Genomic DNA, 16572 nt, shown 5'->3' with positions numbered 1-16572 from the left:
CTCTGATAAATACAGTACTGTGCAATTCTTGGGTATCCTGTTTACATATAGGTATTTAAGACTTCTGCACAATATTATATTTTAATTCAAAGTATAGCTGTGGAAACTTGCATCAATTACATCTGTCTCTTCAGGGGGTATACAAGACACACTTCTTGTTTCATTCCTACTCGGGAGCCTTCCATCACCTCTTTGTCTTGTAATTAATGAAGATCTTGCTGCTTCCTGCACTCATAGAGAACTCAAATGTCATTATCTTTTGTTGATAATTTTCACCCTGCCATTTTCACATGGTTTATTTCGGACTTCTTGTCTTGACTTATGCATACGTCAGAAGGTAAGTTAGTGCCCAACATCCATCAAGCTCATATACCCCCACAGCTTCCTGTAAAAACACCATTCAGTTTCTTTCGCACTGTTCCATCTGTTCTGATGAAGCTTCCAAACTGGTGCTTTAGACCTGTCATGCTTGCTTCTTAACTATAGTTTTGCTTTTGACAGGGCTCTCACTTGCATCAGTTCTACTTCTTATAAAACTGGACTGTCCCACCTTATTTCCTTCCAGCCTGCACAAATATAGAGATCCTTATGTGCTCACTTTCTATTCCACCATCTTCTACATCCAACAAACCATCCCAAGTAAATTATGCCTCCTTGAAATGGATTCAATCACCTGATGCACCTTCTCGTCCTTTCAGGATTCTGAAGGAACTGTTCCTTCTGGAATCCTGGATATATTCTTCCATGTCTATCAACCACTCCTCCTTGTAGCAGTCTCCCATCCAGCGACAGTAGGTCCAACCACGGCTCTTTACCTCTTCCTTTCCCATCAGCCAGGAATCTAAGAAGTACTTCCAAATGAGACAGCAATTCACTTGGGCAGCTTCAAATGCCCTGGTCTGCATTTGGAATTGATTGCAAAATCAAACACAAATCAGGTGGTAGTTTTGCAAAATACCTCTATTCAGTCTGTAAAGATGACCCTGAGCTTTCATTGTAATCCTCACATTCATATCCCTGTCTCGGGCCTCCTATGTTGTTCCAACAAAGTCCATTATATGATTTAGGAATGGCAATTCATCTTGCATCTATGTATGAAGCAGCCTGGGTAACTAAGTATTGAGTTCAACAATTTCTGTTTTTTCTCTCTGTGCAGATGCTGTCAAACATGCTGATTATTTCCAGCATTCTCTGTAGTTTGATTTCCCGCAATGATCTATTGTGACTTTTTTGTTTCATTATTTTTCCCCTCTCTACTGCCCTCACATCCATTGCCCTCCGTTTACACCACCTCCAAAAAGAGTAGCTATGATCAACAATCTGTCCTCAATTTTTCTCTGGCGATGAGAACTGCTTGTCACCTGGTCATTCCCCTTGTTCTCTCAATCCCTCTCTCCCCGCATAAAACACAAGTATTTTCTTGCTTTTCTCAGTTCTGATAAAGGTCGTTGACCTGAAACCTTAATTCTGTTTCTGTTTCCATAGATGTTGCTTGACCTTTTGGGTGCTTCCACCTTTTTTTTCCAGATTCACACCATCTGGATTTATTTTTCATGGTTTGCTACGAAGTTTTAGGAAGTGATTTAAAAACATTAGATATCCTGTATTCCTGAAAGCCGATGAACAGAATGGATCTTTTAAAGTCAAGCATCGGAATTAATTACAGTACAGGCAGAAAGCAAAATAAAGTTAACAACAATCATAATCACATAAGATAGTCACGATTATTGCAGGATAATTACATACAGTTCTGAAGGAACATTTATATAATCCCCCTTCTTACATACTCTTAAATATGAAATCAAATGAGTCCTAAATGCATTTTCTTCCTGTAGACTTCTGACGCTTGGTAACTGGTCTCATTGCAAGTGAAAACTCAGTGTCAATTTTGATACCTGAATCTTGCAGTTATTTCTGTTACTAAATTAGTTGTCATTCACTTTGCTGCTGTAGTGTTGTTGCCTACTGATGGCATCAATGTTGGGGAGCTGTCGCACGAAGCCCTTTACCTCTGAACATTGCACAGCAAATTGAAATATAGGTTAAAATATTTTTGGACTTTGAGAGGATTGCATAGGACATTGAATGTTTTCAACTCCTCTGAAACTGCTCTGTGTTTCTACAGAACAGTCATCTGGATACCAAATTCAAGTTTTTGCTGAATGAACCTGGCTATCAACAGAGAATTAATACCCTTTGAATGCTAAGATAATTAACAATTTCTAAAATAAATTCCAAGCCACTTTAGGGAACTATAAAACACAGCTGGAAAATGGAACGAACAGAATTGCTCCAGAGAGCTGGCACAGACTTGATGGACTAAATAGCCTACTCTGTACAGTAATACCTTTACAACGCTGATTATTTTAGCAGATTCAGCAACTTCTACTTACCATCATTCTGTTGTTAAAACAAGTTACAATTCATTTTCAAAATTTGACAAATACCAAGGCTTATCCTCCCAACCTGGAATTGCTTGTGCAGCACAGAACATGTCTCCTCCCCCCTCCCCCCCCCCGCCCCATACTAAGTCACTTGGCCTACAAATACCAATACTAATCCTTTAGACCAACCATACCCATGCCAATCCTTTTAGCCTACCATACCCATACCAATTCATTAGACCCACCATACCCAAACCAATTCATTTGATCCACCATACCCAGACCAATCCTTTTAGCCCGCCATACCCACACCAATCCTATTAGCCCGCCATACCCACACCAATCCTTTTGGCCCACCATACCCATACCAATCCTTTTGGTCCACCATACCCATACCAAATCTTTTGCCCCCCCACCCCCATAACCACACCAACCCTTTTGGACCACCATACCCACACCAATCCTTTTGATCCACCATACTCACATCAATCCTTTTGCCCATCTACACTAATCACACCTGGCTGTATCCTTCATTGTTTTGTCCATTTAAGTCTGTCCTAAATACCTCTCATACATAGTCACTATATTCCACCACTTCCTCTGATAGCAAGTTAAGGATATCAACCACGTTGTGTAAAAAAACATTGCTTCGGATTCCTTCAAAACACCTTCCTCTCACCTTAAACATATGGCCCCTTTGTTTATGATACATACATCATGAAACAAATGTCTTGACCATTTACTATACCTATGCCTCTCATAATCTTTCCTTCTACCAGATCACCCCTGCTGCCTCCACTCTAAAGAAAACAAGCCCAGCAAACACAATCTCTTCTGTGACTAAAGTCCTCCAATCTAATCAACATCTTGGTGAATTTCCTGCACAGCTCTTGTGCAAACACAGCCTGTTTGAAGTTTGGTGACCAGAACTGTACACCACACTTGTAAGATTCCAGAACAGTTAGTGTAGTGCTGGTGTTGGAGGTGATCATGATGCTGCCTTTCTCCCAGATGATAGTTATTTGCTCCGGGTAGAATCTGGAGACCACACACTCCAGTTTGGCCATTTTCTTATTCTTGGTCTCTTCCCGAGGTGGAGGCTATTCAGGATTTTGAATAAAGACTGACAGTTCTGTGCATTAGAAATGGAAATCTTCAGAACTTTACTGGAGATATTTCTACTGGTTGTGTTAGATCAAAACAGATCATCAGTACTTAACAATGCAACTTAGCTCATAACCATGCAGAATGTGTGTTGAAATTTCACTAGTTTTTGCCTCATACACTGTCCTTTATTTAGATACACTGCAGGTCCTGTCATGATGCTGAATTAAATATTCTGTTGTGCTCATCAGCTGTCATCTTTACATTAATAAAAGAATCCTAGTGGTAAAAGTTAATATCAATTTCAAGTCAGAATGAGTACAGTTTGACAAAGATAATCTTATTTCAGGCAGAATTAAGCACAAGTGCTGGATACAAAGTCAACATTTGGTGTTAACTTATTTATTTAAAAAATAATTGGATAAATGCCCCCAGAAATACACACTGAGAAAATGTTAATGGTACAAACAGGAACACAAATACTGAAGTGAGAGTTGGGATTCTAACCTCTTTCATGAGTCAGCACACACACAAGATGTTCTTTCATTTACTGTTCAAAACAGGACAACAGTATCACTTGATCACATTAGTTCCTTCAGGAACTATCTTAACAGCACAATCCTAAACACCTTGGTTGAAGACCACTTTTGAGAATGCACAGAACTGGGTCTATGACTATGATTCACACTGCTCTGTGGAACTGGGAAATAAAAGGCAAATTCTCCAGAGGAAGAGGGGAAGGCACAAAGGCAGAATTCTTTTTAAGTAACTATATGAATATAGGAATAGTCACACTTATTAAGAAAAGCACCATTTAGACAATGTATTGACCTGGACCTCATTGGCTTGGATTATGGAATAAATCTTACATATTCAGACTGAAGATATTTACTGTACTGTGAATTAAAAAGCTCAGGCCTTTGGCATAGAATTAGAAATTGTAAATGTCCAAGCTTTGCCTTTTTGTGTACCATGGCATAAACCATCACAGTAAACTTTAAGTCCATGTACTAATAAGTTTGTAAATATTTTAAAAAGGAATCAGAACTGACTATGTGCCAAAAGAGCTCAAACTGCCAGCACTTGGGTTGTGCACAATCTGTATACAGGTTACAAACTCCCAATTTATGTACAGTCCATACACACAAGCATTTAGGAGACTGGAGGTGTAAATTTTTGGGCTCTTACTTGAAGCTCCTGCCAGGATCTGAGTTCATGGCCGCATTTCCAATTTGTGAACTGTCCAGGTTATGAACAGTATGGAGAGGACCTGAATGTAAGCTCTGTTGTATTTGCAAATAGATTCTCAAAATGCAAACAAAAGTAGAGGCTTATTACTGCAAAAACGAAACTGTAGCAGGCCCAATGCTGACTGGCCTCTCCACACCAAGAATAGCAAATTTGGCAAGTTTATACTCAGCAATACCAATATGGGGAATCAACTTAGCTAAAAAGACCACATGGACAATCTGAGTTAACTGGACCTGACTATGCAAACGGGTAGTAACGCAGGAGACAAACATCTCTGACCTCTGAAAGCTCAGTACAAATAATTCAAATTAAACAGACTCATATAAATAGGATATTATTGAGTGTACCAATTCATTTTTCATAGCTGGTGTTGGCATATTACTAATATTTGACATTGAGAGCCACATAATTTGCAGGATTTTCTTTCTTCATCTCTTTTCTTTATGTCTGTTTGGTCAGAACTTGCACTGAAAAATCATACAAATCCCTATTGATCTTCTTCAATGTCTTCACTTCATCCTCCAACTCAGCCACTCTCATTTTTGTGTTCTCGCCATCTCCCAACATATGCTGCAAAGGCAAATTAAAATGTATCTGAATAATTTATTGCCAATTCCTTCACAATTTTTTTTAATACCACCAGTAATGATCCTAATTAGGTTGTCTGGAAGGATATAAATTATAAGTTAGATTATGCTGGAAATCAAGTCAAGTTTAAAGACTATAAATACACAACAGGTCTCCCTGTATCTGGAAAGAAAGAAGATCAGGTTGATTTTTATGTACATTCCAAAGATTGAGACCTCCAACACCAACAAAAAAAAATGTGTTGCATTGTATTTCCAGCAAATCATTTTTTATCATTTCAAAATAATTCTTCAGTTGCTTCAAATTAAAAGAAAATGTTGATTTTTTTTTGCTGTCAACGGAGATAAAACGACTTGAAAATAACCTTTGGTGCATATTCAGCTAAGCAGTTTTTAAATTGAGAAACACAGGTGAAAGGTGCTGGCACCATTTTAGAACTTGTCAGAGGAAACGATGACAGTATGAAGTTGAAACTTCCACATCCTAGTAGTCAGAGAGATGAATCTTTATTTCACTATATTGAGCATGCATGAATATTATAAAAATATTAAAAAGAAACAAATTAGCAAAGCAACAGAAAACCAGAAGAATCAGAGAATGTGAGCAGAGTTCTTCATGCATGACAGTCCCTTATGGTGAAAGAATACAACCCCCACAGGTTAACACATAAAGCTGCAAGGAACACATTTGCAAGAACAGCACAGTGGCATAGCTAGTAATGCCAATGCCTCAACATCTGGGAACTAACCTCATTCCAGACCCCGGGTGCTGTCCGTGGGGACTTTATATGCTCAGCTAAGGGAGCTCTGATTTCTTCCCACATCTAACATCCCACAGCTTACGGGGTGGTTTAATAATTGGCCACTGAACATTGTCCTTGATGTAGGTGAGTGATAGGGCCTGGACAGAGTAGATGAAAATATGTGGGGAGAATAGAACGGTATCAGCATTGAATTATGCTAAGTGGATGGGTGATAACTGGCAGAGTCAATGCGCAGGAGAGCGTGTTTCTGTGAAGTATCTCCATAACAGTAAAGTTTATATTTTGTATTAATTGAGATAAGGAATGATATTCCTCTAAAAAGAAATACCTTCTCAGTTTATACAGCCATTGTCAGAGCAAGTTATAGTATCCTCTATGTAACACACTAATATTATGCTATGTTACTTGAAACAAATTTAGATGCTGAAAGCTCTTTCTTGGTCCGAACAATTGTGTGGAAAATGCACTGCAACCATTTGTGTTAAAACACTGATGCAGGCCATGCTAGTACCAGCTTGTTACACCCCATGTCTAATACATCCCTAGATTAAAAAACACTCTGGGACAGTATTGTGTTCTCTTCCTCAAAAGAAACAGCAGTTTCCTAGCTCCTGATAGAAACTGAATGTAAAGCTCCATCTGCCAGGCTGTTGCTTCGTCGACCTGTGAGTGGGCTCCTCAGAGGTTTTAAAAAATGCCTAACAGTTACCAATCAGTAACATAAAGCACAGCCATGGAGGTAAAGGAAAATGCAGGGGAGAACAATCTATCTGTGTGTCCAACGTCCCACAATCAGCTGCTCTAATTCGATAAATGGTTCCAAGCTACCTAGAGACAAGGGATGATGAGTAGAGACAAAAAGAATCTAAGTTCATTGAAATGTTCATTCAAAGATCTTCATTTTAACCATGATCTGCTGCAACAGTAATCTACCAGCTTCTGTTCATAATGCTCAAGATATCTGAAAACTCAGTATTCTTTAGACCATCAATAATCAGCCTTTAATTTATTACCTGCCATACATGATCTCACTCTGCAAACAACATCGCAATGAGACAAACGTCAGCCTGGCTTCCATGGGCAACATGTAAGTTTCAGTTTAAGATGGAAGAGGGTGCAGGTAGTAATATTACACTTTTGGTACTGTATAATCCAATCCAATTTGCTATAGTTACGATTTCACCCTGAAATGACCTATTCCAAGTATCTCACGCTTAGTTGCGAAGAAGCAGGTGCTAATTGACACAACTTTTAGGAAAGTACATCTGGGAGGCAATCTTGAACAGGTGCCATCTCCTGTGCATATGCTTCTCTGTTGACCATGGAAGCCAGGCTGTTGTTCTTCTCTTTGAATAGTGTGCCATTGTTTTGCACAGTGGGCCCACTTGATAGCAAATGGATTCATACTGAGAAAACTCATTTTGCAGAAAATCATTGGAAGCAGAATCTTATATGGAGTTTAAACTACATTTGACAAGGAATCTATTAAAGTGAGACAAACCTTATCAACAGCAGCACACATAACAGAATACAACTGTTCAGATTTTTCCAGGTAGCTTTCCTGAGCCTCCTAATAAGAGACAGAAAAAGAAACTTAGAACAAAATCATAAATGCTTTTTCCCCCTCCCAAAAAAAAGCAATAATTACTCCCAGCAAAAGAAGCAACACTAAAGCAAAACTCACCTAGTCCATTAATTACTTATTCAGACACAAGAAAATCTATTCTATGTTGTCTGAATATTGTAGATATTATTATTTTCCCTCAGCAAACAGATATTTCATATTTTAAATTAAGTCATACTGCAATGCTGTTCAAACCTAATGGTACTTAGACTGAAGCGTTTGGGAGGGAAGAGGGGCTAAGTGAGTTTACATAATTAATGAAATCACATTATGATCAATCTACTGATATCGAAGAATCTAACCTTTGTCTTTATCCAAAGAAGAGGCTGCACACAGAACAGTATCCAAAAGAAAGAGTATACTTGGGAACAGTATTTCAGAGTGAGATGAGGCAAATGAATGATTTGCAATTGAAAGTGCAATAAATTTTGATTTCAAGAAATGAGGAAATGCATGCTGGCAATGAGAAATTAGAAAGAATGAAAGGGGAAAGTTCAGAGCAGTAATGATCCTAGCAATATTTATATAACAGGAAAAGATTCTGAAAGATTGAGACAGATAGAAAAGTTTCTAACAAAACTTCCAACAAACCCAAAGGATACAGAGTTCTTACAACACAAAATGCAATACTTTGGCTACCAATACTTTCTTTATGATGTGGAAAGAGGTGACCCAACACAATGAGTCTGCCAGCTCTGAACATTCCCATCAGCTCCATCTCACAACATACAGTATTTCTCTGCAAACTCTTCTTTCATATAACACTTCCAACTCTATCCTTTGACTCTTATAACCAAGCCAATTCTGTATCCAATTTGTCAGCTTGTCTTAGATTCCCAGTGCCTTAAATGTGGGAGGAAACCAGAGCACCTTGAGAAACCCACCTGAGGTTGTAAGGAGAACATGCAAATACCATGTCTACAGCACCCTGGGTCAAGATCAAACCCAGGTGGCTGGAACTGTGAGGCAGCATCTTTAACTGATGGGCTATTGTGATGGGAATCAATCTCACTAAAGTATGTCTTTAGATACAAACTTTATTAATAAGCCTCATAGAAATGGAATTTTGTCTAGTTCTTAAAATCTAAGAGAGTCCAGTATATAAGCAACCTGCTGAGGGCTTCTGATGTACTCATTATACAGGAAAATTTCTCACCAACTAACATTTTATAAATTGGTTGCTTGTACTTTCTTTCCTTTTCTGAAGGCACTGACTTGTTTTAGAATACAGGCTTCATTGGGATCTCTAGCTATATGGCGTGCATTGAAAAAGCCATTTGTGATGTGAACCACTTTTGCAGGTAATTTTTAAAGAATTCAGTTGAACATTTCATTATAGTTGAAAAACCAGCTACTTTGTAGCACAGATTCCATGAGGCTTATTATTTTACCTTCTTGCTCAGTTATAGGTGATGGCATTACCCCATATTTGCCCCATCCCCACGAGCACAAACTCCCAAGACACAATTGACACAATTTATCTCTTGCCAGTTTTCTAACTTCACCCAATTTATTACAGAATAGGGAAGTGTTGATGTAAAGTAATGGTTACATGAGAATTAAACATCTGTGTACAAATTTGTGGGCTATATTATAAAAAGGACACTAAATCCTGGAGAATGTACAACGTACGCATAATCAGCCAGTTGCTGCCAAAAATTAGAATCAATAGTTATGAGAAATCCACAGGTATGAGGTACTGGGATTATTTCCAATGGAGCAGAGAATACCAAGCAATTTAATAAAGATTCTCAATATTATGAAATATCTTGATTGTGAATAAGGAACCATTTTGTCTGGTTGGAAAGTTATCGGTAAGAGAGTCATTAATTTGAGATTGATTTTGAGCATGAAGAACAGTATTGGAGAAATTTTCCACATGAAGGTAAACTAGAGGGTAAGAAAGGACAAGATGTTACACATCCATATAGCTCTGGAGTCAGTTCTCCTGCTGGAATCACATGACTGCATACTTCAATATTGTATATTAGCCTGCTTTACTCTTTTTCACTTATGACTCAAATCTGCAATGTTGTAGCACATAATTCAAAATGAGAGTTTAATGCAGTACTGAGGGAACAATGCATCGTTTCTCTTCCTGACATTTTTTTAAAATAAGGAACTAAACCAAAGGCTTATCTGCTTAAAATGGCAAACAACAAAATTTTTGCCATTACTTGAAGAGAAGTGACAGAGGTTTTTGCAGAACTGGATGACTTCTTCCAGTTCATCCGTGAAACAGTTTAAATCTCCTGTTCTTATGTCTCTTTCTCCCTTTTCAAGGTGGCTGGGGTTCTGTCTGAGTCCATTATATACAGTTGCGCTCAAACTACACTCTTCACAGGGGAGTTCTCACACATCGGAACTCGCCAAGCAGCCTAGGTTTCAGGATCTCCAGGACTGGCTTGGAAGACTTGCGACTTTGGGGAGCAGCCTTGTGGATGATCCAATTCCTCACCGATGTCGCTGACTGAAGCTTCATAGGAGATTGAAACATCGAGACAATGGGTACAGCTGTGAGAGGCTTCTGCACTTGATCGATCTCTCTCTCTCTCAATGGTGAGAGAGGGTCAGCTGATTCTTGAGTCGGGGGCGGGGGAGGGAACTTGAATAAGAGATGTTGCAGATTGTCAGAACGGTGAGAAGTTGGCCTCTCCTTTCGCTTATGACAAGAGCGATACCTCTCTGCCTGTGAGATGTTGAAGTGTTGGGATGGACAGTAGTTTCTGATGGACTCTAGATCATGGTCTCTGGGCGCTTTGCTATTGCTTGTATGGGGGGTGTTGGGGGAGGTTGATGCTTTTGCTGGAACAAATGGGAGGAGGGGGAGGGGAGAGGGTGGAGGGTTGATGCTTTTCCTACGGCTTATGCGTGGGAAGGGGGGGCTTTGTGGTTCTAATGTTTTTCTGTCATGCATTCTTTGGGTTTTTTTAATGAGTTTCGTGGATGTCTGCAAAGACTAAGGATTTCAGGTTGTAAGCTATATACATTCTCTGACATTAAATTGAACTATTCCTCCTGGTGTTCTGACCCACATGCCCCCCACCAAACAAAGAAACGCTAATTCAATGCAAATGCTGCTTCTTGCATTCAAATTGTTTACCTACTGAATTATAGTTCAACAGTAATAGATAGCAAAGCATGGAACATGCTGAAGGTAGTTTAAATTTCAAGTTCATTTATTTTTTATTCATTGTATACTTTAAATGAAGATTTTCTTGTTCTGTTCACTGTAACATATACAAGTACATTTAAATCGAAGAGTTACAAAGCATTTTTTATGTACGGAAATTATCAGTTAATATGTCTGGCCTTCAATAAATTTAACAATTCTTCTCAAATTATACATAAACTAACGACTTAAAACACTGTTAAAAGGTTTCTGGCATCTTTAATTTCTGAACGTAGCATATCTCTTGCTATTGTTTTTTTTTAAAATAGGATACATGAAAATTTACAAATACCTGGGGATACGAATTGACAATAAACAGGACTGGTCAAAGAACACTGAGGCTGTCTACAAGAAGGGTCAGAGCCGTCTCTATTTCCTGAGGAGACTGAGGTCCTTTAACATCTGCTGGACGATGCTGAGGATGTTCTACGAGTCTGTGGTGGCCAGTGCTATCATGTTTGCTGTTGTGTGCTGGGGCAGCAGGCTGAGGGTAGCAGACACCAACAGAATCAACAAACTCATTCGTAAGGCCAGTGATGTTGTGGGGATGGAACTGGACTCTCTCAGGGTGGTGTCTGAAAAGAGGATGCTGTTTAAGTTGCATGCCATCTTGATCAATGTCTCCCATCCACTACATAATGTACTGGGTGGGCACAGGAGTACATTCAGCCAGAGACTCATTCCACCGAGATGCAGCACAGAGCGTCATAGGAAGTCATTCCTGCCTGTGGCCATCAAACTTTACAGCTCCTCCCTTGGAGGGTCAGACACCCTGAGCCGATAGGCTGGTCCTGGACTTATTTCATAATTTACTGGCATAATTTACATAGTACTATTTAACTATTTATGGTTCTATTACTATTTATTATTTATGGTGCAACTGTAACGAAAACCAATTTCTCCCAGGATCAGTAAAGTATGACTATGACTAATTTAGTTCATATTAGAAGCCGTTACAATGAAGAGATATTTATGTTAAACAACTGCATGCTGCATACCATGGTTCAAGACTATTCCTCCAGTTAGTTGGAGAAGGTCCCTGGTCCCTTTCGGAGTCACTGTACCATCCCCCAATCTACCGGTCAAGATGTCACCAAGCTGTGATGTTTGTTGAGGTCATGGCTCAAACTTAATTGTATGTTTTAGATTTCATATGGATAGTTTTAGAGACAGCATGGGGAGTTAGTGGTTAGGAGCAGTAAATGAAGAGTCAAGGACAGGAGATGGAAGTCAGGATCCAGGTTGGAGTACTCCAGGATAGTCAAAGGTTAGCAATCTCTTGGGAATGGGTCGGCAGGCAGAGGATAAAATCCAGCAATCCCCGTGGTCAAGGATTGTGGTCAGTGGGCCCCAAGAATGAGGCCTGAAGATCCACCTCCCCCCCCCCCCCCACCCCTGGGGCAGCGAGTCCCGGGGTTGGAAATTCGAGGAGGTCTTAGCACAGAATTCAAAGTCTCATGATCCATTAGTCCTGGGGTCAATACAGGAGGTCAAAGACCAAAGTCACCAAGGTCAAGGGCTCAATGTCAAAGCATCTGAGTCTGTGTATCCAATGGCCCAAGATTGTGAGGTCAAGACTCCAGGCTATGGACGGGAGGTTAGAGGCCTGATATTTGCGAGTCTGAGAATCCGGGATCAATAACTGAGATCAGAGACCCAGAGGCAGCCTGTCCTGGGGTTGGATGCCTGTGTGTGTGATGGGTGGGTGGGTGGAAGGGTGGGAAAAAGACTTGTTTTGCTCTTGTTATTTTGTTTTTATTGCTGTTGTTGCTTGTGATGTTCTGATGAACCTCATGAACATACTAGTTTGGTGCAACATGTGTAACGACACTTGCATGATGCTCCCAGCATACCTTTGGGTTGCATTCGTTATTAAAGCAAACAATGCATTTTACTGTACGTTTCAATGTATGTATGATAAATCAATGAATCTGATTGGTAACATTCAACTGACAAGTCTCACAAATCAAGATCCTTGTCACTCTAAATTCAGAGAAAGAGGGGAAGAGAGATTTGAGGTAGGGATTCTAATGCTTGGGGCTTTGGCAACTAAAATCACAGTTGCTAGAGGTGAAGTGATTAAATTCAGGAAGGTTCAACGACCAGATTTGGAGGCTTGCAAGTACCATGGAGGGCTGAAGGAGATAGGGAGACAAGGGTCTGGAGGGATTCCAGAGCAAGGATAAGAATTTTTTTTTAAATTGAGCAGTTGCTATATTGGAAGGTGATGAGATGGGAAATAAATAGAACAAGACAAGGTTCTGCAGCAAAGATTATTTAGGCTGTATCTATAGAATTTTTTTTGCATTACAATAAAACTCAATTTTCTCTTTTCCAATTTATCAGATCTCAACCAATGCGGCAGCAAGAAAGTTACTATTCTCTTTGGGTCATAGTTTCAGGAAAGTAAAACCAAAGTCAGACAGGAAAAAACTTGAAAAACTACAGGGGGGAGTCATCACACACAGAAGAACAGGATCTCACATGTTGATTCTTCACCCAAAAAGCTCACACTTGAAAACTGTTAAATTGGATAAACTCCTGGAGGGTTGCCAACCACTGTGAAGTTATAGCAAAGAAAAATCTACAGAGGGGAGAAAAATTACTTTGGATGGACAGAACTTGAAGTAGAAAATAGCAAAAAGCCATCACTTAACATCAAACAATGCATTTATCTAAATTGTTAAAACCCACTCCACTTCCTGCCAAGTAGGATACATGTCATTATCCTTCCCTAGCAACTGCTCTTGGATGAAATTTAAATCCCAGTGGAGTCTATTTGAATCCTGGTGAAATGCCAGGGAAAGAAAGAAACCACATTCTGCTTTTTCGTAATCTTGGTGCATAAATATAAAGTTTATTTATTTTAATTAGAGATACGACATGGCAAAAGGCTCTTCCAGCCCAATGACACTGTGCCACTTAATTACACCCATATGATAAATTAACCAACAAACTCTATGTCTTCGGAATATGGGAGGAAACTCGATCATCTGAAGGAAACATACATGGTCATGGGGAGAACATACAAAGTCCTTACAGACAGCAGCAGGAATTGAACCCATGTCACTTGTGCAGTAGTAGCTTACACTAACGCTACACTACTGTGCCTGTTTCAATGTCATCAATAGATTTTTGCACCTGTATCTTATAAAATTTCAAATAAGCTCGCTTAGAAACTTGCAATTACTTAAAATCAGTGCACGTTGATTACTTTTTGAGGATACTTTTCAGTCTATCTATTAAGGTCTATCTGAAAAATATGGAGAGAAAGATAGTCAATGAGTGGGGAGGCAAAGAATTTCAGGCACAAATTAACTATTACTCTGAATTGTCTGCTATTGATTTTAAAATGTATTTACTATTCTATCACTAAAGGAGATATTAAAACTTAACTATTGAAATATAAATATTATCAGCTTTATACTATTAATGTTCAATAGTTCTGTTCGGCATTAATCGATGTCCGGTCATGTCAGAAAAAATATACTGGAATTGGTTATAAGTGTAGTCTTCTTTCCATCCCTTTCCAGCTCCTTGTAATCCATAATCACAGATCACAAAGAAAAATTTCTGTAACATAAATGGCATTCCATACTTATGAGTCTACTTACTAAGTGCTACTTAAACATATGCGACCATCAAGCTACAGTTAAGTGTTGTCTTCATTGCTGCACTCTATAGAATTTCAATAAAAAAGAGGGAAAGTCAACTGCATGAAGCATTAGCAGTTGTGCTATTAGGTTAATTCTAAATGTGGTGGCATTAATCTAGAAGTAGAGTAGGTTTTTTTGTTAGAGGAAGTGGATGCAGGGGGAGAAATTTTGACATAATACTGGATGTTTCTTGTTTATTTCTCAAAACTAGCCTACTTACTGTCAACACTAGTGAGATATACAGCCACAAATACTGCATCTCAAAATGCTCTTCCAGGGAGGGCAACATCTGTAATGTTACACATGCATACATTTTATGGTTGAAGTTGACAATTCTCTCATTCCATTTTACAGAATTGCTGGGTGTACTGTTACAGGGAAACATCCATGCTATTGAAAGCATTTTTTTTCAATAAAAGCAAATCTGTTTCTGTGCCTGAATCTCACTTGCACCACAGATGCCAACAGGGAGGAAAGAGAGAGTCTACATTTGCCTCAGGAGAAAACCCTAGGCAAGGGAAGGGAAAGAAACATTTGTCCAAACGGCTGCTCTGATTACTGTCCCTCCTAGAAAGTGATAATGCGTAGATGCATCAAAACTTGATTATGATGACATTTGCAAAATGCCAATTAATGCTTATTGAACTCAATGTGTCCATATGGGGGTGGAGGAAGTGCCTGTATATTAATGAATTAGAGAGGATGCGATAGAATTAAAAGTACATCAACAATAAGGTTCGTCCATCGTCATCGATGAAGACCTGAACACCATTAGTACTTCTTACGAGGTCAAGTTGCTAGCTCGACACTCAACCCGGCATGGATGGAAAGCATGCCCGGGAGCAGCTCGACTAGATTCGAACTCGGGGACCTTCGCTTCCGGAGTCCGGCGCTGATGTCACTGTGCCACCAGCCGGCTGATGGTGTCGAGACTAGCACATGATTTGGATTTAAGTGAGGGAGAGTTGCGCAGCGTCAGCCTCACTCTCTCTTCCCAATTCCCATCTGGATCCAGTGGCAAGACAAGAGCCGAGATGGCTGCAGATGGGACTAGGCGCAGTGGATGACCAGGATGTCTTCTGTGTCTTGTCCTGCTCTATACGTTCCACGACACTTGCAGAGACCGCCTTCTTGACCGTTGGACCTTCCATTGGTCTCATCCGCTCAATCCGCCGCAGTCTGTCTTCACATGCTGGGATAGGCAACACCCTATCTCACTGAGGGTTTGAGACCCGTCGGCTACCCTCACCTGGTTTAGCCGACTTGTCAAAGAGGTTGCCCAGGGTATGGGCGCGGTCACGTGCAAACAGTTACGGGGAGCAACAGGTGAGAGCTGAGTTCCAGGTGGGGGTCAAAGGTGGACAAACCGCCCTAAGAAGGACGTGACATATTCCCCCACCAGAAGTGCTACCACTCCCTGACACCCCATACACCCATCAACAATACCAAACGCGATAAGGCAGGGGATTAGTCTGTAACATTCAGCAGAGTTGCATTGTCATCAAAACTGCTGTAATAAGTTAAGGAATACAAATTCAATATATTGGAGTTCAAACCTCCCCTTATTCTGTGAGGGCAAAATGTACAAACCTCAAAACGAGGCAGAATTTGTTATAGTGTAATGGTTACTGTTCATTTACCCTTTTCAACCAGTAATACCATAACAATAAGATATGCTTCATATAACCTATGCAATTAATGGGTGAAGCAGAAAGATAAATTAGTGTCTGTATGTCTGTCAGATTGCACTTTACAACCTGTGACACAAGATTACAGCAGGTATTGGATTCACAATGAACTAGATATTCATTTAAATTGTGAACCACGACAGGACAAACACAACAACATGGATTCCAAGTACAATATTTGAAGTCCTACTCTGATCAATGGGTGACCAGGATCCATTTTCTTTAATTTCCCAGTCCACTAGCTATTTTTGGGATATTGTCCCATGGGAACAGCCCTCTGCCACCAGGAACTTGCTCAAGTGGTCATTACCATTTGTTAACCTAAAACATCCTGATGCCAGG

General features: G+C 39.8%; 1 protein-coding gene across 1 annotated transcript in view; it reads right to left on the bottom strand.

The window, feature by feature from the left end:
* Positions 1-3874: 3874 nt before the first annotated feature.
* wdr18 (WD repeat domain 18) overlaps positions 3875-16572 on the bottom strand; it is a 190118-nt gene continuing 177420 nt past the window's right edge. Inside the window, exons 9-10 of the mRNA XM_072244516.1 lie at positions 7592-7660; positions 3875-5309 (exon numbers count right to left, since the gene is read on the bottom strand). Coding sequence (XP_072100617.1) covers positions 5181-5309; positions 7592-7660 — 198 coding nt within the window. The 3' untranslated portion in view covers positions 3875-5180. The remainder of the gene's footprint in view (positions 5310-7591; positions 7661-16572) is intronic.

The sequence above is a fragment of the Mobula birostris genome, chromosome 26, assembly GCF_030028105.1.
Source record: "Mobula birostris isolate sMobBir1 chromosome 26, sMobBir1.hap1, whole genome shotgun sequence".
NCBI lineage: Eukaryota > Metazoa > Chordata > Chondrichthyes > Myliobatiformes > Myliobatidae > Mobula > Mobula birostris.
This window is presented reverse-complemented; position numbering and strand designations above follow the sequence as displayed.